This window comes from Oryx dammah, unplaced genomic scaffold (assembly GCF_014754425.2).
Source record: "Oryx dammah isolate SB20612 unplaced genomic scaffold, SCBI_Odam_1.1 HiC_scaffold_24, whole genome shotgun sequence".
In the NCBI taxonomy this organism is placed as follows: domain Eukaryota; kingdom Metazoa; phylum Chordata; class Mammalia; order Artiodactyla; family Bovidae; genus Oryx; species Oryx dammah.
In genome coordinates, this window is record NW_024070208.1 from 2455764 (window position 1) to 2479404 (window position 23641).

The window sequence follows — 23641 nt, forward strand, 5'->3', positions numbered from 1 at the left end:
GGAGCCTGGGCGTTGGCAGACCTAGATGCTGTTTCAAGCAACCTTAGCTTCTCTTATGGTGTCCTGTTACTTATACAGTTGACCCTTGAACAGGATAGATTTGAACCACACGAGTCCACTTATACGTGGATTGTTTTCAGTTGTGAATACTGTTACACTGCACAACCTGAGGTTGCTTGAACTTGCAGTTATGGAGGAATCCCAGATATGGATATGGAGAGCTGGCTGTCGTCATACACTGATTTTTGACTAAGTGGGGGGTCAGTGACCTTAAGCTGTGTTGTGCAAGGATCAACTCTATAAAAGTGGGAGGTTCTTCAGCTTCGTTCTAAAACCATCTGAGTGCTTAGTCTGTGCCAGGTGATTTAAACACAGATGAGAAGATGGTCCCTATCTGGTAGGTTTAGTCCACCTCTGACAATCTGTGATGTGTTTATCTTTTTCTTCTTTAGAGCGCACTTGGGAAGAGAGGTAATAAGTTTTGTCTATAGGAAACAGATAGTGCTTTCCTTTGGCCAGGAAGTAAATTTGAGACCCGATTACCATTTTTGCTTTTTCAGGTGACTGTATTTGTTTCATAAAGCCAAAAATACACCAGAAAGCACTTTGCACTTTTGATGTCATCCTCTGTCTGGAAGCAGTAACAGTTTCAAAGCCTAAGCTTCTTTGAACATTTAAAGGTGGTTTGAACATTTAATCCAAGACTAGCTGCCCCTCTCCCTCCTTTTTTTTTTCTTCTTGTTAGTATTTCACCTCTTTTTTTTTCTTCTGCATTGAGACCCTTCTAGGAAGTGCTAAATGGTAATACACTTAGAATTCTTAAAGCAATTAAAAGAGAAGAGTTTGATATTTCCTGTCATATAATTTTAAGAAGTAGCTTTTGTGTTAAATTAGTGCTTAGCATGTTACTTTTTGCTGTTTTAAAGCAATTTTTTTTCCATTACAAATGTCATACTAATCTCTGTCATTTCTATTCATGAATAAAAGACACTTGCACAGAGCTTCTTCGTCCATGAATGCAAGTTTTAGTTAAACCACATGGTGCCCTATGACACTGTGCTGACAGGCACAGAATACATAGCACAGATTTTGTTTCCTGAAGATTGATCGTTTGTAGATCAGTTGATAATTTTTTTTTCCAGGTTGCTTCTTACATTGATGATGAGAAATTTTTCACTTCTGTAGAAAGCTATGGATTTTAATAAACCTCTGTCAGGACTGCAGACCTACCTACTCAATATCACTTTTTTTATCTTGAACATCTTTTCCAGGAAAGATAGGAAGTGATATTTGCCCCTATTCTTAAAAATAACACTGCTGAAAATTGTAGGGTTGAGGGCAAAGCTTTTGGGACGATGAATTTGTGAATGATAACTTCTTAATACAGTAAGAAGTTCTTATTGTAAGAACTTGCAAATTTTTAAGAAAAGAAACCTTTTTATGCATTTATTTTGTTTTAAACCATTACATATTCAGTAATTGCATTCACTGGCTTTCATTTTATGTTTAAATATTAGTGCTTCTTTTGTTATCAAGCATCTTTGCTTGCTCTCCCTGCATCCTGTCTGACTTGCCTTGTTTTTGATATGTTTTACAAAATGTAAAGTGTAGTCTGGCTTTCAGAAGGCTGTTGCCAGCCTCTCTGATTTTATTGTCATTGATAAATTAATTCCCACCATGAGTTAAAGGCTTATCGTGTAAAGTAACAGGGTATAGTGCTTCTTTACATTCAGCTTTTATAGAGAATTAGTTCATGCATAATACTTTGGCCACCTGATACGAGGAACCAACACATTTGAAAAGACCCTGATGGTGGGAAAGATTGAAGGTGGGAGGAGAAGGGGATGACAGAGGATGAGATGGTTGGATGGCATCATTGATGCAATGGGCATGAGTTTGAGCAAACTCCGGGAACTGCAGTCCATGGGTCGCAAAGAGCTGGACACGACTGAGTGACTGAACTGAACTGAATATGCATGAGTGGGTGTAATTTTTACTGTAATGACTCATATTCTGCTTTGTAGAAGACAGTTATTTAGTTTGTCCAGAAATAGTTGATTTGAGAACTTCTATGGATCCCAGTATTCTATAATTACATAGTTGTTATATTAGTAATGATACAATTTTGAAATAGCTCTGTTCTATTATTTATTAGTCAGACTTGATTTACCTGGATTGATGTGCTTCCTAAATTTCATAGTGGGCTCCAACATGAACATACTATGTTCACGCGTGTGTGTGTGCTAAGTTGCTTCAGTTGTGTCCGACTCTGTGTGACCTTACGGACTATAGCCCTCCAGGCTCCTCTGTCCATGGGATTCTCTAGGCAAGCACACTGGAGTGGGTTGCCATTCCCTCCTCCAGAGGATCTTCCTGACTCAGGGATCAAACCCGTGTCTCTTACATCTCCGGCACTGGCAGCTGGGTTCTTTACTGCTGGCAGCACCTGGGAATTATGTACAATAGTATCTTACTTTTCCGTTAGTATAATTTTAAAGTATTTGTATATTTTGCTATAAGGCATATTAGGAATAGTAAGTTTATTTTCCATGATGATTGAAAGTGATAGGAGTATGAATGATCTTAAACAATTTATATTAGCTTTAGAATACTTTTTATGGGTATACTTTTGAAAACGGAGATTGTTGAAACTTCAGCAAGTTTCACTGTGAAGTACTAAGTCAGGAGGGCCTGATGAGCAGAGTCTGTCCACATATCTTAGTGCCAGCTCTCAAAAAACCCTCTAATTACTTCTTGTGTGTTTGATTTCAAGCTTCCCTGTTGCAAGTGAAATTAGAAAAGTACAGAATAGGATGTCATCAAGGAGTTAAGTGGGATGTTATAGGTGTTTTCATGAAATGTGAAAGTAGATTTGAAATGACTATAGGTAATTTGTTAAGCACATTCTTGAATTATTCTTATGGATAAGAGATGAGTAAAATAGTTTGAGAAGAGTCTGTCAGTCTAAATGGCAGATTCTTTTTTGGGTGGTGGTTAAAATCAAACTGGTTTTAGAAAAGGCAGAGAAACCAGAGATCAAATTGCCAGCATCTGCTGGATCATTGAAAAATCAAGAGAGTTCCAGAAAAACATCTTATTTCTGCATTATTGACCATGCTAAAGGCTTTGACTGTGTCGATCACAACAAACTGTGGAAAATTCTGAAAGAAATGGGAATACCAGACTACCTTACCTGCCTCCTGTGAAAACTGTATGCAGGTCAAGAAGCAGCAGTTAGAACCAGACATGGAACAACAGACTGGATCCACATAGGGAAAGGAATACATCAAGGCTGTATATTGTCACCCTGATTATTTAACTTCTATGCAGAGTACATCATGAGAAACACTGGGCTGGATGAAGCACAAGCTGGAACCAGGATTGCCGGGAGAAATATCAATAACCTCAGGTATGCAGATGACACCACCCTTATGGTAGAAAGTGAAGAAGATCTAAAGAGCCTCTTGATGAAAGTGAGAGGAGAGTGAACAAGTTGGCTTAAAGCTCAACATTCAGAAAACTAAGATTATGGCATGCGGTTCCATCACTTCATGGCAAATAGATGGGGAAACAGTGTCAGACTTTATTTTTTGGGCTCCAAAATCTCTGCAGATGATGACTGCAGCCATGAAATAAAAACATGCTTACTCCTTGGAGGAAAAGTTCTGACCAACCTAGACAGCATATTAAAAAGCAGAGACATTACTTTGCCAACAAAGGTCTGTCTAGTCAAGGCTATGGTTTTTCCAGTGGTCATGTATGGATTTGAGAGTTGGACTATAAAGAAATCTGAGTGCTGAAGAATTGATGCTTTTGAACTGTGGTGTTGGAGAAGACTCTTGAGAGTCCCTTGGACTGCAAGGAGATCCAACCAGTCCATCCAAAAGGAGATCAGTTCTGAGTGTTATTGGAAGGACTGATGCTGAAGCTGAACTTTAATACTTTGGCCACCTCATGTGAAGAGCTGACTCATTGTCAAGACCCTGATGCTGGGAAAGATTGAGGGCAGGAGGAGAAGGGGATGGCAGAGGATGAGATGGTTGGATGGCATCACCAATTCAATGGACATGAGTTGGGGTAAACTCCGGGAGATGGTGATGGACAGGGAGGCCTGGCATGCTGCAGTCCATGGGGTCGCAAAGAGTTGGACCCCACTGAGTGACTGAACTGAACTGAACTAATATCAGAAACTGAATATTTGTAGGTGATTAAGTTATGTTCACCTTAATGTTGTATATGCAAATGAAGAAAATGGAATTTTTAAAGTAATATTTTTATTTTTCATGCAAATATGTTGGTGTTTATTCTTACTTTCCAAGGAATGTACTATTTTGTGTTAAATAAGACAGTGGCATTATATCTTGGTATGTGACTTAAATTTTTTTATTCTTAATAACATCCTGCTTCTGATTATGGTTATTAACATTCCATTTTTCAAAGACTACTGCCCCACACATGCATAAAATCAGACATACAAACATATATGCAAGCACATATATTCAAAGAAATATAAATATATTTCATATAATATCTTTTTCTTTACCCTACTTTTTAGAAGATAAATTGTTACCATTATTTTATTTATTGTGTTAGGTTTTCCAGATCACCGCTGATTTTCCTATGGTAGTTTTACTATAGTAGGTGTGAGCTGTTGTCTGTTGGCAGAGTTATCCTAGTTACATACCAGTTGTTCTTTAGTTGCTAAGGGAAGGTGAAAGTGAAGTCGCTCATTCGTGTCAGACTCTTTGCAACCTCATGGACCATAGGCTCCTCTGACCAAGGGATTTTCTAGACCAGAATACTGTAGTAGGTGGCCATTTCGTTCTCCAGGGAATCCTCCCAACCCAGGGATTGAACCCACATCTCCTGCATTACCAAATGGACTCTTTACCACTGAGCCACCAGTGGAAATCCCAATTACATACATACTCATTATATTAATGGGTTTACAGAATGGAGGTGGTTGTGTCAAGATGGAAATACTCATTTGAAAATAATGATGAAGCTTTTTTAAAAAATACAGTTGAAGTTTAAAATTTTAAGAAATTGTTAACATATATAAGGATGTATTTTAGTGATTCAGAAAATTCTCATAGAACATGCTTTTTACAGTATTTTGACTATTTTTTTTCAGTAATCTTTATATTTATGTAGACCAGAGTCCTCTCTCTTCAAATATTGCTACCTTTTCCAGTGTCTGCTTTTCAGAAAAGTCCAGACTGGGGCTTGCCCATTGGTGAGCTAGTGAATGTTTAACCGCCAGCTCTCTGGTTGAGGTGGTGCTCTGACCAGCAGTGTCAGTACTTCCAACATGGCAGGTTTAAACTGCTCATGTGATGTCAGTGGACGTGGGACACGGATGTGCTGGGCACACGAAGCTCTCACAAAGCCAAGTGCAGGCTGGGCTCCGCATCCCACTGGCTGTCCCATCATTGCTGCTGCTTTCACAACTAAGGTTGTGAATCATGAATACCTTTATATACAGTGTTATTCTTTTGTTGTATTTATGACTAGATTATCACAAGTGCAGAATATTTGTGAGTATATATCATTATCATGATAAAACTCAAATACTGACTTAATATATGACTGTTGGTTTTTCTGTTTTTCAGTTGGGTGGAAAGCTTTGGACGTGAGGGGCTTGGATTATTACTGGACATCTTGGAAAAGCTGATTAGTGGCAAAATGTAAGTACTGCTAATCATTATTTCCAGTTAAGCTACATTTGCATGTCCAATGATTCAACACTGATATCTTTCATGCAGACAAGAAACAATTGTGAAGAAGAATCAGCACAAAGTCATACAGTGTCTGAAGGCCTTGATGAATACCCAGGTATGCACATAGGTAGCTGTATTGTTCTTTATTAGTTCTTACAGAAATTCTTATGAAGTAGAGTTATGTAATGCAGAATTTACACCAAAGTGATGTACTGCTTTGGTAAGCTGTTCAGTATATAATGGAAAACTATTGAATTGTGTTGTTCTGGTTTTGTGTCAAATGAACTGTGTATCAACAGGAGATACTTGGGGATGAATAGACCCTCTTCTGCTGCTTCATTCTTCGTACACAGATTAATTCTCTTTTCCCCCTGTCCTTCCCCCCTACCTCAGTACCTCGCTGTCTGTCTGCGTTTTGGTTCTTCTTTCTTCTTCCCTTCCTTCTTTTGTAATTTTCAAAAGTATAGCATGAATCAGCTTGGAAGTCATACATGATTATTAAATATGATCTTCAGTAATACTTATTACCAAAGAATTAAGTTGGAAAAACTTAGTTTTTATAGTCTAGGAATTTAAATCTAATAAAATTAATGTGAACCGATATGAACAGATCCCAGAGGTGGAGCAATGATACTTAATGCAAGTGCAGCAAATGCTTGAACAATGCATGTTTGAACTTCGCTGATCCATGTACATGAGTGTTTTTAAATTAAATACATATTTGTACTGTAAAAGTATTTTTTCTTCCTTATGGTTTTTTTCAATAACATTTTCTTTTCTCTACCTTATTTTAAAAATATAGTATATAATGCATTTGACATATAAAATATGTTAATTGATTGTTTATGTCATTGGTAAGGAGTCAAGAGTAGGCTAAGTAAATAAGCTTTTGGGGAATCAAATATTATACTCAGATTTTTGACTGCCTGAGGAGTTGGTGCCTGTAGTCCCTGTGATGTGCAAGAGTCAGCTTTAATGTTGAAACCAAATATAATATGGCGAATCTGCAGTTTGAATATTTAAGGAGCATATTAGAAGAGAGAAATGGTTTTGCCCTGTACTGAAGTTCAGTTTCTCTAACAGTGTTTCCTTTCTTTGTACTGTTAATTGCAGAAGTTAGCTCTGTTCCAGGATGTGTCTCTAGCTCTAACATGTAAATACATCTACCTCCTGATCATCTGCAAAAATGATAGGTCTTTTTGTTCATTAGACAGTGGGAGAGGAGATTTTACCTATGGTAGATGATGATATGTGTTTTATAGCAAAACTGTATACTTCTGATAATTTTTAAAAATTCATTTAAAAAATAAATCCTTAGAGAACTTCATGCTTAAGTACTTGTTAAATTATTAACATTTACTTTTCTATGGATTAAATGCAGCAAATAGTTATATTTTCTAATTATTTATCTTACTGGACTATTTCTGAATTTTTCATCATTTTCTGAAGCCTAAATTTCTGTTTTTAGCCAATGAAATATTTTTAACCTCCATGCTTTCTCTTATCAGATATAATTTCAGGGAAAATTTCTGTTATAGAAATCACAGCCCCTTTCTATATGGAACTGATTGTTCTGTGAGAGTTTGATTTTAGATATATTATGTAGCTTTTGTAGAGTATATGTTAAGAGTGAATGAGTAAAGGAATCAAACTATTAATAAGGAGTTTCCCAACGGAGCCTGTAATACTTGCTGTGGTGGCAGTGGGGGTGGGGAGTGGGACCTCCTAAAGTAGGAATATGAATTGGGAATTTCAGTGGTGAAGGCTGAGTAGAAAAAACTCAGGAATGTTTTTTAAAAACCAAAGGAGTATTTGAATCGTAATTTGAATTTGAGAAGAATGTCATGGTTAAAGTGAAGGGTTATATAGGAAATAATATTCTTACTTGGTTTGAGATTGAATTTGAAAGAGAGTAAACTTTATGTTTACTCTCAAAATCATCCCATTTATATCATCCCATTTATATTAATATCATGTGTTGTCTTTCTGATGACAAAATATCATTCTGATCAGAATATATATATTCCTGCAGTGGTTTCTACATGGGATCAGCCCAAATCACCCTTCAGCTTCTGCCTGTTTATGAACCAAGTGTTACTGTCTAGGCATTGTGGAATGCGGTTATCACGTGTGGCTCCTGAGCCCTTGAGATGTGACCACTCTGAACTGATATGTGCTCTGAGTGTGGAATACACATTGGATTTTGAATACTTAGGAGAAAAGAAAAAGTGAAAATATCTCGTCAGTAAATGTTTTGTCATGATTACGTGTTGAAATGATGACCTGTTGGATATATTGAAACACTTCTATGAAAATGAGGTTTACTTTTCGCTGGGCAGTTTACGTAGTGCCTGGGGTTCACACTGTAATTCTCTGGGACAGTGCACTGTGGTCCTGTACCAGGTCCTGTACCAGGACCACAGAGCAGATTTAACTTTGGTCAACACATGATATTAATACAAATGGGATGATTTTGAATGTAAACAACGTTTGTTTGCTACTGCTAGGATGTCACATCCTACTGGAAGATACGGAGTTATGTTAATGACTCAGTATTTTGATTTAAAGATGTATACCTCTCTTAGGGCCTACTTACAATCTATGGGAGATAAGTATCAAATAACAGAGGATGAATGAAAGCAATACAACAATACTATTTATTCACCATACATCCCAGAGGATCCTTTTAAAGAGTGAGGAATTAGTTGAATAGAATTACTGTTAATACCAAGCTCTAAAAAGGACCTTAATCCCAATTAAACTCAAGATTAGCATTAGATATCAGTATCAAAGTTAAATCTGCTCCTGGTTAAATCTGCCCCAGGAGCACCAGAGCTGCTCCTACCAGCCTTCCTTCCCCCAGGAGAGTTCCTCCTGTGCATTTTGTGTGTGCCTGTTGGGGAATCTCAGTATTCCTCACTGCTTTTCCCTTTCTCTAGTTGCTGAAAATTACCTGTGAGTGGTCATCTGTATTTGATTGATTTTCTTAGTTTTTAATGTAAAGGGAATAGTTGTATGAATTTTTTTTAGAATGTTATACGTTATTTATGTTTTCTCACTTTACTACATGTACAAGTATAGTTTCTTATAAACATTCTTTAAACTGCATTTTCTTCAAGGCAGTATTATTTTTTAACTAACCACTAAAATTTAACCCTTTTTTCCCATAATGTTATAGTATGGCTTGGAAAGAATTATGAGTGAAGAGAGGAGTCTTTCTTTGCTAGCCAGAGCCATTGATCCTGAGCAGCCTGGCATGATGATGGATGTGGTTAAGCTCCTTTCTGCAGTGTGCATCGTAGGGGAGGAAAGCATGTAAGTCTCAACTTGTTTCTCTCATTACACAGTAATTTAATTCAGTTTGATTCAATAATGTTTTCATTATTCTGTTTTAGTCTAGAATTTATTTCAAATAAATGAAGTATACTTAAGCAACTTATTCAGATTCATACTGGCTGAAAAGAAATGAAAATTTTTTTTCTCTTAATTGATACAGTAGTTATGGACTGACATGTTTCTGTGAAAAATGGATTTCTTTATTATTTTTAAACTGTTTTGAACTCAGACCTTCAATAAACAGTCTAAATGAAGACTTTGAAAAATATACAGATTGGTTCTGTTTCTTATGATGTTTTTCAGATAGAAGTATAAGTGAATAATTGATACTGTAATGGTTGAGGGTAGAATGTGTTGACCATAAAGTGTATCGTAAAGTTTGAACTTTAAAGACATTATCTACAATTTCTAAAGCTGTAGCTAAAAAGCCATTACATGTATTGAAAGATAAAGATAAACCTTTTGTCTTTTTAAGAAAGATTAGTGTTCTTATTACAAGAGAGCATTTAAAAATTACTTAAAATGCCTTTTATATATGGTAAAGATATTCAAACTGAACAACCAACAGAGCAAACAGAAACGGCTTTCCCACCTCTAAGTGTGGGCAGTGCCCTGTGAGTGAAACCCCCAGCACACATTGGAAACTTGTCCATGTGGGTCCTGTGGGTCCGCTGACTGGAGCCCTGCTCAGCTGGACTTCGCTGGGGAGGCAACAGGTACCACTCGGCCGGCACCCCTCCCTAGATGAGGCTGAGTCTGCTGCAGTCCCAGCTGCAAAGCCACGAGTGCAGCTTTAGCACTTTCCCATTTTAAGGATTCACCCAAGGATGAATTTAATGTAGAAGCATGGTGTGCCTCCTCTGTCCCCCCATCGCCTCGCTTTCCGTCCGCCCCCTATGTCTTCTTCCTCTTCCCCCTCCTCCCCTGCGTCCTGTGCCTTTTATTTTCTCTTCCTCCTTCCCTTCTTGTCCTTCTCTTCCTTTATTCTCTTTCTCCTTTTCCTCCTTCCTCTTCTACTCTTTTTCCTTCACTTCCATATTACTTACATTATTTCTTGATTTCAGATAGATTATTTAAATGATGTTAAGAACTGTTAGGACTAAACTGTCTATGTCCACAAACTGAGATTTTACAGTATACCGGGTACTGTTAGCATAAGTATTCTTTAAAGAAATAGCAAGTATATTTCTTACATAACCATCATTCTTTATATTTGACTATAATTACTTACTACTGTATGTGTTTGGCCACCAGAACTTCATTTACTTACGCTCAAGGCACAGTAGGGTTTTAGTGGTTAAAAGGAGTCTGGATCCACATCCTTGCTCTAGCACTGTACCATTTAGTAGATATGAGACCTTAGACAAATTGTTTAACCCTTCTCTGCTTCAGTTTCCTAAATTACAGTATAGATTAGCAATAATACCTACTTTGGGGAAAGTACCTGATATGTAGTAAGCACTATATAAATGTTTGATAAATAAATATAGGGTTATTATGAGGAATAAATGAATATGTAACATGGTTTGGGCTTCAAATGTGCTATGTAATCACTAAGACACTTTTAAATGTTACTGCCTGCCTAGAAGAAGTAACTGGAGCATAGTAGGTTAAGCTACTAATTTTGAGTTACTTGGGTTATTTGCTGTTTGCAGTTTAACTTGTAATTTTCCAATAGCCTTGAAGAAGTCTTAGAAGCTTTAACATCAGTTGGAGAAGAAAGAAGAATTGACAGATTTTCTTCTATTGTGGAAGGTCTTCGGCACAGTTCAGTTCAGTTGCAAGTAGGTTTCATGTTTATCATTCATACGTTTTGTAAATGTTTAGTGACTGATATTTAATAATAACACGTGGAACTGTTCAGATCAGTTCAGTTCAGTCGCTCAGTCGTGTCCGACTCTTTGTGATCCCATGAATCACAGCACTCCAGGCCTCCCTGTCCTTCACCAACTCTCAGAGTTCACTCAGACTCATGTCCATCGAGTTGGTGATGCCATCCAGCCATTTCATCCTCTGTTGTCCCCTTCTCCTCCTGCCCCTAATCCCTCCCAGCATCAGGGTCTTTTCCAGTGAGTCGACTCTTCACATGAGGTGGCCAAAGTATTGGAGTTTCAGCTTCAGCATCAGTCCTCCTATCTGAAAAATTGAGAGTTTTCATGAGTAAAGAGACCGAAGTACACATAGAGATTTTCAAATATTTTAAGTGTTCCCAAAACATCATGTTAGATTGAAACATTATAGTATCCAAGTTACCTATTTAATATTCATTTAATTTCTCTCTTTCTTGACACAGTAATTTTATTGCTATAATTTTTGTTATAGCCATTGCTAATTAAACATGAGTATCTTTAAGGAATTATTGTAGCCTGATTTCTATCTTCAAATTTTTAAAAATCTAATTGGTGTGGTTGGGACCTGGCTATAGAGAATTTTTAAAGATCCTCAGACGATTCTAATGTATAGTAAAGTTTGGAAACTGAGGTTGCCAATAGATATGAAGTAAGTCTGTTTTACACTTAGTAGACATTATAGTTTTAAATTTTATTTTAAAACTGTATACCTTAGCCATTTAATTTTTCTCAACTTGGTAGGAATAGAAGAGCCAGATCTTAGTGTTAAATTAATAAAAGTGGGCATGATATTTGATGACAAATCACAAAACGTTCAGTTAGTTCAGTCGCATGGTTGTGTCTGACTCTTGCCAGCACGCCAGGTTTCCCTGTCCATCACCAACTCACTGAGCTTGCTCAAACTCATGTCCATCGAGTTGGTGATGCCATCCAACGATCTCATCCTCTGTCGCCTCCTTTTCTTCCCACATTCAACCTTTCCCAACGTCAGGGTTTTTTCAAATGAGTCAGCTCTTCATATCAGGTGGCCAAAATATTGGAGCTTCAGCTTCAGCATCAGTCCTTCCAGTGAATATTCAGGACTGATTTCCTTTAGGATGGACTGGTTGGATCTCCTTGCAGTCCAAGGCACTCTCAAGAGTCTTCTCCAACACCACAGTTCAAAAGCATTAATTCTTCGGCTCTCAGCTTTCTTTATGGTCCAACTCTCGCATCCATACGTGACTACTGGAAAAACCTTAGCTTTGACTAGATAGACCTTTGTTGGCAAAGTAATGTCTCTGCTTTTTAATATGCTATCTAGGTTGGTCATAGCTTTTCTTCCAAGGAGCAAGCGTCTTTTGATTTCATGACTGCAGTCACCATTGGCAGTCACTTTGGAGCTCAGGAAAGTAAAGTCTGTCACTATTTCCATTGTTTCCCCATCTATTTGCAATGAAGTGATGCAGTCAGATGCCATGATCTTCCTTCTTTGAATGTCGAGTTTTAAGCCAGCCTTTTCACTCTCCTTTTTCACTTTCATCAAGAGGTTCTTTAGTTCCTCTTCACTTTGTGCCATAAATATGGTGTCATCTGTGTATCTGAGGTTATTGATATTTCTCCCAGCAATCTTGATTCCAGCTTGTGCTTCATCCAGCCCAGCATTTCGCATGATATGCTCTGTATAGAAGTTAAATAAGCGGAGTGACAATACACAGCCTTAATGTACTCCTTTCCCAATTTGAAACCAGTTTGTTGTTCCATGTCTGGTTCTAACTGTTGCTTCTTGACCTGCATACAGCATTTCTCAGGAGGCAGGTCAGGTGGTCTGCTGTTCCCGTCTCGTTAAGAATTTTCCAAGGTTTTTAGTGATCCACACAGTCAAAAGCTTGGTGTAGTTAATAAAGCAGAATTAGATGTTTTTCTGTAACTGTTGATTTTTCTGCGATCCAACAGATGTTTTTCAATTTGGTTTCTGGTTTCTCTGCCTTTTCTAAATCCAGCTTGAACATCTGGAAGTTCTCGGTTCACGTACTGTTGAAGCCTTGCTTGGAGAATTTTGAGCATTACTTTGCTAGCGTGTGAGATGAGTGCAGTCGTCTGGTAGTTTGAACATATTTTGGCATTTCCTTTCTTTGGAATTTGAACGAAAACTGACCTTTTCCAGTCCTATGGTCACTGCTGAATTTTCTAAATTTGCTGACATACTGAATGCAGCACTTTCACAGCATCATCTTTTAGGATTTGAGCTGACTCGACTGGAGTTCCATCACCTCCACGAGCTTTGTTCATAGTGATGCTTCCTATGGCCCACTTGACTTCACATTCCAGGATGTCTGGCTCTAGGTGAGTGATCACACCATCGTGGTTTTTTTTTTGTATAGTTTCTCTGGGTATTCTTGCCATCTCTTTTTGATATCTTCTGCTTCTATTGCTGCTGCTGCTGCTACGTCACTTCAGTTGTGTCTGACTGTGCGACCCCATAGATGCCACCCCACCAGGCTCCCTCGTCCTTGGGATTTTCCAAGCAAGAACACTGGAGTGGGTTGCCATTTCCTTCTCCAATGCATGAAAATGAAAAGTGAAAGTGAAGTCGCTCAGTCGTGTCTGACTCTTAGCGACCCCATGGACTGCAGCCCACCAGGCTCCTCCATCCATGGGATTTTCCAGGCGAGAGTACTAAGTCCATATTATTTCTGTCCTTTATTGAGCCCATCTTTCCATGAAATGTTCCCTTGGTATCTCTTAATTTTCTTGAAGAGATCACTAGTCTTTCCCATTCTGCTGTTTTCCTCTGTTTTGTTGCATTTATCACTGAGGAAGGCTTTCTTATCTCTCTTTGCTATTCTTTGGGACTCTGCATTCTAATGGGTATATTTTTCCTTTCTCCTTTGCCTTTCTCTTCTCTTCTTTTCTCAGCTATTTGTAAGGCCTCCTCAGACAACCATTTTTCCTCTTTGTATTTCTTTTTCATGGGGATGGTCTTGATCACTGCCTCCTACATAATGTCATGAACCTCCATCTATAGTTTTTCACTGTCTTATCAGATCTAATCCCTTGAATCTATTTGTCACTTTCACTGTACAATTTAAGGGCTTTCATTTAGGTCATTCCTGAATGGTCTCATGCTTTTCCCTACTTTCTTAAATTTCAATCTGAATTTGGTAATAAGGAGTTCATGATTTGAGCTACAGGCAGCTCCCAGTCTTATTTTTGTTGACTGTACAGAGCTTCTCCATCTTTGGCTGCAAAGAATATAATCAGTCTGACTTAGGTATTGACTATCTGGTGATGTCCATGTGTAGAGTCTTCTCTTGTGTTGTTGCAAGGTGTTTGGTATGACCAGTGCATTCTCTTGGCAAAACTGGTACTCTTTGTCGTGTTTCATTTTGTACTCCAAGGCCAGAAAATGTTAGGTATTGCCTAATTAATGACTTTTTATAACCTTTCTGAGGATTGTGTTTGTGAATTTCCTTCTGATGGCAGCATTTGCTATTGGCAGTGATGAGTCCTGTGTGGTTGGTGTCTCGGGCAGTAGGCAGCTTTGAAGGTCTGAATCCTGTGTTGGCACTCTTGTATGAGTCCAATCCCTAGAGCTTCTTGAAATGAGCCCATCCTTCCTCAGGTGGGAGTGAAGGCTGGGCTGTATGTCTGCTGCTGACTTCAGCCCTGATCCTTCAGTTGCCTGTGGGCTGGAGCCTGTTCATTCATACACCTTTACCCATTTTTCCCCTTCCCTCCTTTCTCATTGGCCCCAGATTTCTTGTTCACCACAGTTCTAATGAAGAGTGAATCTGAAAGAACCTGTGTAGAGAAAAGCTGAGCAATCACTTTATTATCTGAATTTTCCTCTAAGACTCTTGTACCTTTAACTTGTATAGTGTTTGTGCAAATCCCAGTAGGTTATTAGATTAATTTTGGTAATTTCTGTAGCATATTAGAAATTATATCTAATTAAAAAAAATCTCAGTATAAAATATGATAGTTACATGTAAAGTTTAAGTAAACATCTTTTTGTTCTAATCCATGCTTTTCATATTTAATGACACATATCTACAGGGATAATGAAATGAATAGAATTTTGAATCAGCCAGACCTGACTCTGAATCCAGCTTTTCACATCCTAGCTTTATGAGATTCTAGATCACTTCCTCAATCTTTTCTATACCTCAGTTTTCTCAGTTTCATCATGGCAATAATCTCAGTACCTAGCTCATTGTTGATGCAAGGATTACATAGGATATGATTTCAAATGCTTAGTACACTGTTTGGTTCATTAACAGAAGCATTCCCTAAATGCTGGCTTTAAAAAGTATTTCAGTAAATTGAAAAGACAAAGTCAGTGGAGACTAAATGTGATCTTCATTTTTTCAGGAAACATTACCAGTGCTGATAATAAAATTGGTACTTAACTATGCAACATTTAATGAAAATTTATTAACAAAAATTTATATTCACACATGAATGCCTGCACAGATTTTTATAGTGATTTTATTTATAATAGCCCCACACTGTGAGCAACCCCTATGTCCCTCAACAGGTGGGTGGCTACACTGTGGTACACCTGTACTTAGAATACCCTTCGACATTAGAAAGGATAGAACTTGCATGGATCTTCAGAGAATTATCCAGATGGAGAAATGCTAGTCTTAAAAGGTTAGACACTGTATGATTCCATTCTTGGAATCAAATGGAATGTGATTCCATTCTTGGAATCAAACTAAATTATAGAGAACAGTTCTCCAAGAACAATTTACTGCTTTACTGGTTTTCAAAAGTTTGTCATGGGGTCTGGAAATGTATTGGACATGTCTGTAAATAATAGCTGGAAGGAATTTTGTGTGATTAAAGCTGTTCAGTATCTTAATTGTGCACATGGTTACAGAAATCTGTACATGTGATGAAATTGTGTAGAACTGTACATGCATCTACAGTTGAGTGTAAAGCTGGTGAAATCTGAAAAATCTCTGTGGATAGTAGCATTTTCAGCTTCTTGGTTTCAGTACTATACTGATGTAGGATGTTACCAATGGGAGGAATTGTGTGAGGAGTACTGAGGACTAATCTGTATTTTTTTTTCCCCAAACTTACCATGAACCTGTAATTCAGTTCAGTTCAGTCGCTCAGTCATGTCCGACTCTTTGCGACCCCATGAATCACAGCACGCCAGGCCTCCCTGTCCATCACCAACTCCCGGAGTTCACTCAGACTCACGTCCATCGAGTCACAGATGCTATCCAGCCATCTCATCCTCTGTCGTCCCCTTCTCCTCCTGCCCGCAATCCCTCCCAGCATCAGAGTCTTTTCCAGTGAGTCAGCTCTTCACATTCAGTGGCCATAGTACTGGAGTTTCAGCTTTAGCATCATTCCTTCCAAAGAAATCCCAGGGCTGATCTCCTTCAAAATGGACTGGTTGGATCTCCTTGCAGTCCAAGGGACTCTCAAGAGTCTTCTCCAACACCACAGTTCAAAAGCATCAATTCTTTGGCACTCAGCCTTCTTCACAGTCCAACTCTCACATCCATACATGACCACAGGAAAAACCATAGCCTTAACTGGACAGACCTTAGTCAGCAGGGTAATGTCTCTGCTTTTGAATATGCTATCTAGGTTGGTCATAACTTTTCTTCCAAGGAGTAAGCATCTTTTAATTTCATGGCTGCAGTCACCATCTGCAGTGATTTTGGAGCCCAAAAAAAGAAAGTCTGACACTGTTTCCACTGTTGCCATAATCTTCGTTTTCTGAATGCTGAGCTTTAAGCCAACTTTTTCACTCTCCACTTTCACTTTCATCAAGAGTCTTTTGAGTTCCTCTTCACTTTCTGCCATAAGGGTGGTGTCATCTGCATATCTGAGGTGATTGATATTTCTCCTGGCAATCTTGATTCCAGTTTGTGTTTCTTCCAGTCCAGCGTTTCTCATGATGTACTCTGCATATAAGTTAAATAAGCAGGGTGACAGTATACAGCCTTGATGCACTCCTTTTCCTATTTGGAACCAGTCTGTTGTTCCATGTCCAGTTCTAACTGTTGCTTCCTGACCTGCATACAGGTTTCTCAAGAGGCAGGTCAGGTGGCCTGGTATTCCCATCTCTTTCAGAATTTTCCACAGTTTGTTGTGATCCACACAGTCAAAGGCTTTGGCATAGTCAATAAAGCAGAAATAGATGTTTTTCTGGAACTCTCTTGCTTTTTCCATGATCCAGCGGATGTTGGTAATTTGATCTCTGGTTCCTCTGCCTTTTCTAAACCAGCTTCAACATCAGGAAGTTCATGGTTCACGTATTGCTGAAGCCTGGCTTGGAGAATTTTGAACATTACTTTACTAGCATGTGAGATCAGTGCAATTGTACAGTAGTTTGAGCATTCTTTGGCATTGCCTTTCTTTGGGATTGGAATGAAAAATGACCTTTTCCAGTCCTGTGGCCACTGCTGAGTTTTCCAAATTTGCTGGCGTATTGAGTGCATCACTTTCACAGCATCATCTTTCAGGATTTGAAACAGCTCAGCTGGAATTCCATTACCTCCACTAGTTTTTTTCGTAGTGATGCTTTCTAAGGCCCACTTGACTTCACATTCCAGGATGTCTGGCTGTAGATGAGTGATCACACCATCGTGATTATCTGGGTCATGAAGTTTTTTTTTTGTACAGTTTTTCTCTGTCTTCTTGCCATCTCTTCTTAATATCTTCTGCTTCTGTTAGGTGTGTATCATTTCTGTCCTTTATCGAGCCCATCTTTGCATGAAATGTTCCCTTGGTATCTCTTACTTTCTTGAAGAGATCTCTAGTCTTTCCCATTCTATTCTTTTACTCTTATTTCTTTGCATTGATCGCAGAAGAAGGTTTTCTTATCTCTTCTTGCTCTTCTTTGGAACTCTGCATTCAGATGCTTATATCTTTCCTTTTGTCCTTTGCTTTCCGCTTCTCTTCTTTTCACAGCTATTTATAAGGCCTCCTCAGACAGCCGTTTTGGTTTTTTGCATTTCTTTTCCATGGGGATGGTCTTGATCCCTGTCTCCTGTACAATGTCACAAACCTCCGTCCATAGTTCATCAGACACTCTATCTATCAGATCTAGGCCCTTAAATCTGTTTCTCACTTCCACTGTATAATCATAAGGGATTTGATTTAGGTCATACCTGAATGGTCTAGTGGTTTTCCCTACTTTCTTCAATTTAAGTCTGAATTTGCCAATAAGGAGTTCATGATCTGAGCCACAGTCAGCTCCTGGTCTTGTTTTTGCTGACAGTATAGAGCTTCTCCATCTTTGGCTGCAAAGAGTATAATCAGTCTCATTTCAGTGTTGACCATCTGGTGATGTCCATGTGTAGAGTCTTCTCTTGTGTTGTTGGAAGAGGGTGTTTGCTATGACCAGTGCATTTTCTTGGCCAAACTCTATTAGTCTTTGACCTGCTTCTTTCTGCATTCCAAGGCCAAATTTGCCTGTTACTCCAGGTATTTCTTGATTTCCTACTTTTACAAGGACATCTTTGTTGGGTGTTAGTTCTAAAAGGTCTTATAGATCTTCATAGAATCATTCAACTTCAGCTTCTTCAGCATTTCTGGTTGGGGCATAGACTTGGATTACAGTCATATTGAATGGTTTGCCTTGGAAATGAACAGAGATCATTCTGTCATTTTTGAGATTGCATCCAAGTACTGCATTTCGGACTCTTTTGTTGACCATGATGGCTACTCCATTTCTTCTAAGGGATTCCTGCCCGTAGTAGTAGATATAATGGTCATCTGAGTAAAATTCACCCCTTCCAGTCCATTTTAGTTTGCTGATTCCTAGAATGTCAATGTTCACTCTTGCCATCTCTTGTTTGACCACTTCCAATTTGCCTTGATTCATGGACCTGACATTCCAGGTTCTTATGCAATATTGCTCTTTACAGCATTGGACCTTGCTTCTATCACCAGTCAGATCCACAGATGGGTATTGTTTTTGCTTTGGCTGCATCTGTTCATTCTTTCTGGAGTTATTTCTCCACTGATCTCCAGTAGCGTGTTGGGCACCTACTGACCTGGGGAGTTTCTCTTTCAGTGTCCTATCATTTTGCCTTTTCATACTGTTCATGGGGTTCTCAAGGCAAGAATACTGAAGTGGTTTGCCCTTCCCTTCTCCGGTGGACCATATTCTGTTAGACCTCTCCACCATGACCCGCCTGTCTTGGGTAATTACTTCAAAATAAATGTTTAAATCTTGATAAAATTTAGCTTCCAGCTTTTGTTTTGCATCATTATTACATCATTTGATATTTAAACGATGTGAGGGAAAAGATAAAGAAGGGTTGCTAAGACCAAAGCCAAGTTCTGCCTAGGTACGTTACAGGGTCGACTCATTAATTGGAAAGTTTCACCTTTGTTGTTGTTGTTTAGTCACTAAATCGTGTCCAACTCTTTGTGACCCCGTGGACTGTAGCCTGCCAGGCTCCTCTGTTATGTGATTTCCCAGGCAGGATCAGTGGAGCGGACTGCTGTTTTTTCCTGCAGGGACTCTTCCCTGCCCAGGGACGGGACCTGGGTCTCCTGATTGACAGTCAGACTCTTTACCACTGAGCCACCTGAGAAGCCTTAGGTGGTTTATAGTTTTTGGTTATTATAATGCTACTGTGAATATTTGTGGAGATGATATTTATAAACAGGTGATAATTCGCCTTACTCAGTGCTGGGACAGTAAGGGTGGAGAGGAGGGGCCTGCAGCAGCTGCTTCCTGGACAGCTGTGAAGCCATGCAGTTAATTCACTTTTTAAGAAATTTTTACCAGGATGCAGGTGGCTGATTATATTTGCTTTTATGAAACCAATTGCCTTATTAATTATATTTTCTGTTATGCTTAGTAATACTATTTAAGTCCTATAGACACTGAAGTTTCTTGACAAAATTTTTAAAGTTTAATTTTCATTGAAAAGTAAAGGTCATTAGCATCATTTAATGTTGGAACATCTTTGGTTTTTTTTAATAAGTTCAGGTTAAATTTGTGTGGTCTTGATTAAGAACAGACATTGGGAAGAATTTTGCTAAATTCTAATATCTCTACTAATAGTTTTGCTAAATTCTAATATCCCTACTGAATAGTTTTGTTGAGAGTTTTTACACTAATGGATGTTTCTTCTTATAAAACCAAATATATGAAATAGCTAAGAGGTAAGAAGTTAAAAGTAAAGATATTATTTTCCAGATAGCTTACTTAGACGGAGATAACTGAATTGTTTTTCTGGGATTGCTTGTGCTCTATTTCTTTTGAAATCGTCACACAATACTGTAGTAGAAATAGCTAAATATCTTTTCTCTTTGATGTTTCTCAATTAAATACAAATAAAAAATATTTTAGCACTAGCCAGTTATCAGTTTTCCAATAAGACTCTAAATACCCATTTTATTCCATTAGCTATATAAGTTGCACTTATTAAAATGTACTAGACAGGAGTGATACTTGGAAATCAAATAAAAATAAACTTTGTCTCTGAGTAAGGTAGAAACCAGTTGTTTGCTTATAAATTGGAGAAAATCGGAGACAGTAAAATTTAAAAAAATCCTCATTGTTCCTTTATTGCAAAGTATATTTATTCCAAAGTAGTTTTTAAAGGATGATTGTTACATTTTCTTGAGTCTGATAATAGTAATTATGAAGATAATGTGACTGCTCCTGATTTTGATAGAACTCAGCATACTTTCTCCAATTAGTATAGTAAGAAAATGCCAAATTGAGTACCAGCAATAACTTAAAATCATTTCAGGAGTTCAGTTCAGTTCAGTCGTGCAGTCGTGTCCAACTCTTTGTGACCCCATGAATTGCAGCACTCCAGGCCTCCCTGTCCATCATCAATACCCAGAGTCCACCCAAACCCATGTCCATTTAGTCGGTGATGCCATCCAACCATCTCATCCTCTGTCGTCCCCTTCTCCTGCCCTCAATCATTCCCAGCATCAGGGTCTTTTCAAAGGAGTCAGCTCTTCACATCAGGTGGCCAAAATATTGGAGTTCAGCTTCAACATTAGTTCTTCCAATGAACACCAGGACTGATCTCCCCTAGGATGGACTGGGTGGATCTCCATGCAGTCCAAGGGACTCTCAAGAGTCTTCTCCAACACCACTGTTCAAAAGCCTCAATTCTTCAGCACTCAGCCTTCTTTACAGTCCAACTCTCACATCCATACATGACCACAGGAAAAACCATAGCCCTGACTAGACGGACTTTGGTGACAAAGTTATGTCTCTGCTTTTTAATATGCTGTCTAAATTGGTCATAACTTTCCTTCCAAGGAGTAAGCGTCTTTTAATTTCAAGGCTGGAAGGACCAGCGGCAGTCACTTGGAGCCCAGTAAAATAAAGTCAGCCACTGTTTCCACTGTTTGCACATCTATTTGCCATGAAGTGATGGGACCAGATTCCATGATCTTCGTTTTTTGAATGTTGAGCTTTAAGCCAACTTTTTCACTCTCCTCTTTCACTTTTATCAAGGGGCTCTTTAGTGTTTCACTTTCTGCCATAAGTGTGGTATCATCTGCATATCTGAGGTTATTTCTATTTCTCCCGGCAATCTTGATTCCAGCTCATGCCTCATCCAGCCCAGCGTTTCTCATGATGTCCTCTGCATATAAGTTAAGCAGGGTGACAGTATACAGCCTTGACGTACTCCTTTTCCTATTTGGAACCAGTCTCTTGTTGCTGTTTTAACTGTTGCTTCCTGACCTGCATACAGGTTTCTCAAGAGGCAGGTCAGGTGGCCTGATATTCCCATCTCTTTCAGAATTTTCCAGTTTATTGTGATCCACACAGTCAAAGGCTTTGGCATAGTCAATAAAGCAGAAATAGATGTTTTTCTGGAACTCTCTTGCTTGTTCCATGATTCAGCAGATGTTGGCAATTTGATCTCTGCTTCTTCTGCCTTTTCTAAATCCAGCTTGAACATCTGGAAGTTCACAGTTCACGTATTGCTGAAGCCTGGCTTGGAGAATTTTGAGCATTACTTTACTAGCATGTGAGATCAGTGCAGTTGTGCGGCAGTTTGAGCATTCTTTGGCATTGCCTTTCTTTGGGATTGGAATGAAAACTGACCTTTTCCAGTCCTGTGGCCACTGCTGAGTTTTTCAAGTTTGCTGGCATACTGACTGCAGCACTTTAACAGCATCATCTTTCAGGATTTGAAACAGCTCAGCTGGAATTCCATTACCTCCACTAGTTTTGTTCGTAGTAATGCTTCCTAAGGCCCCCTTGACTTCACATTCCAGGATGTCTGGCTCTAGATGAGTGATCACACCATTGTGATTATCTTGGTCGTGGAGATCTTTTTTGTACAGTTCTTCTGTGTATTCTTGCCATTTCTTCTTAATATCTTCTGCTTCTCTTAGGTGCATATCATTTCTGTCCTTTATCGAGCCCATCTTTGCATGAAATATTCCCTTGGTATCTCTAACTTTCTTCAAGAGATCTCTAGTCTTTTCCATTCTGTTGTTTTCTTTGAGTTTTTTGCTTTGATCGCTGAAAAAGTTTTTCTTATATCTTCTTGCTGTTCTTTGGAACTCTGCATTCAGATGCTTATATCTTTCCCTTTCTCCTTTGCTTTTAGCTTCTCTTCTTTTCACGGCTATGTGTAAGGCCTCCCCAGACAGCTATTTTGGTTTTTTGCATTTCTTTTCCATGGGGATGGTCTTGATTCCTGTCTCCAGTACAATGTCATGAACCTCAGTCCATAGTTCATCAGGCACTCTACCTAAGAGATCTAGTCACGTAAATCTATTTCTCACTTCCACGGTAAATTCATAAGGGATTTGATTTAGGTTATACCTGAATGGTCTAGTGATTTTCCCTACTTTTTTCAATTTAAGTCTGAATTTGGCAATAAGGAGTTCAGATCTGGGCACAGTCACCTATTGGTCTTGTTTTTGCTGACTGTGTAGAGCTTTTCCATCTTTGGCTGCAAAGAATATAATCAATCTGATTTTGGTGTTGACCAACTGGTGATGTCCATGTGTAGAGTCTTCTCTTGTGTTGTTGAAAGAGGGTGTTTGCTATGACCAGTGCATTCTCTTGGCAAAACTCTATTAGCCTTTGCCCTGCTTCATTCTGTACTCCAAGGCTAAATTTGCCTGTTACTCCAGCTGTTTCTTCAGAGAAGGCAATGGCACCCTACTCCAGTACTCTTGTCTGGAAGATCCCATGGACAGAGGAGCCTGGTAGGCTGTGGTCCATGGGGTCACGAAGAGTCGGACACGACTGAGCGACTTCCCTTTCACTTTTCACTTTCATACACTGGCGAAGGAAATGGCAACCCACTCCAGTGTTCTTGCCTGTAGAATTCCAGGGACGGGGGAGCCTGGTGGGCTGCCGTCTATGGGGTTGCACAGACTCGGATACGACTGAAGTGACTTAGCCACAGCAGCAGCAGCCAGGTGTTTTTTGACTTCCTACTTTTGCATTTCAGACCTTATAGTCTTATGTCAGAAAAGAGACTATAAGTGTAAATATGCAGTTAAATGTACATTACTTTCTTTTCTCAAGTGTGCCATATAGAGGTTTTCATCTTCAAGGATAGTAATTCTCTCTGGTTAATTTAAGCAGGAAACAGGGCTGAGTACCTTACAGAATTTCTAGTAGGCTGGGGCCCATGTTTGGATATATGTAGCAGTAGTAATGTAGAAGAGGAGAGAGCAAACCACGTCCAGGAATGTCCCAGGAGAAACAGCACTCATAATCCCTGCTTTGGGCAGCACTGGAGGGCTCTGCCACCTTGCTGTGAGAGCTTTAGC

At 38.9% G+C, this 23641-nt stretch overlaps 1 protein-coding gene across 1 annotated transcript in view; it reads left to right on the forward strand.

Annotated features, from left to right (window-relative positions):
- The window catches only part of DIAPH3 (diaphanous related formin 3), a 566408-nt gene that overhangs the window by 162291 nt on the left and 380476 nt on the right, over positions 1-23641 (forward strand). The window contains exons 6-9 of the mRNA XM_040267149.1: positions 5613-5687; positions 5766-5835; positions 8899-9035; positions 10735-10840. Of these exons, the coding sequence (XP_040123083.1) occupies positions 5613-5687; positions 5766-5835; positions 8899-9035; positions 10735-10840 (388 nt within the window). The remainder of the gene's footprint in view (positions 1-5612; positions 5688-5765; positions 5836-8898; positions 9036-10734; positions 10841-23641) is intronic.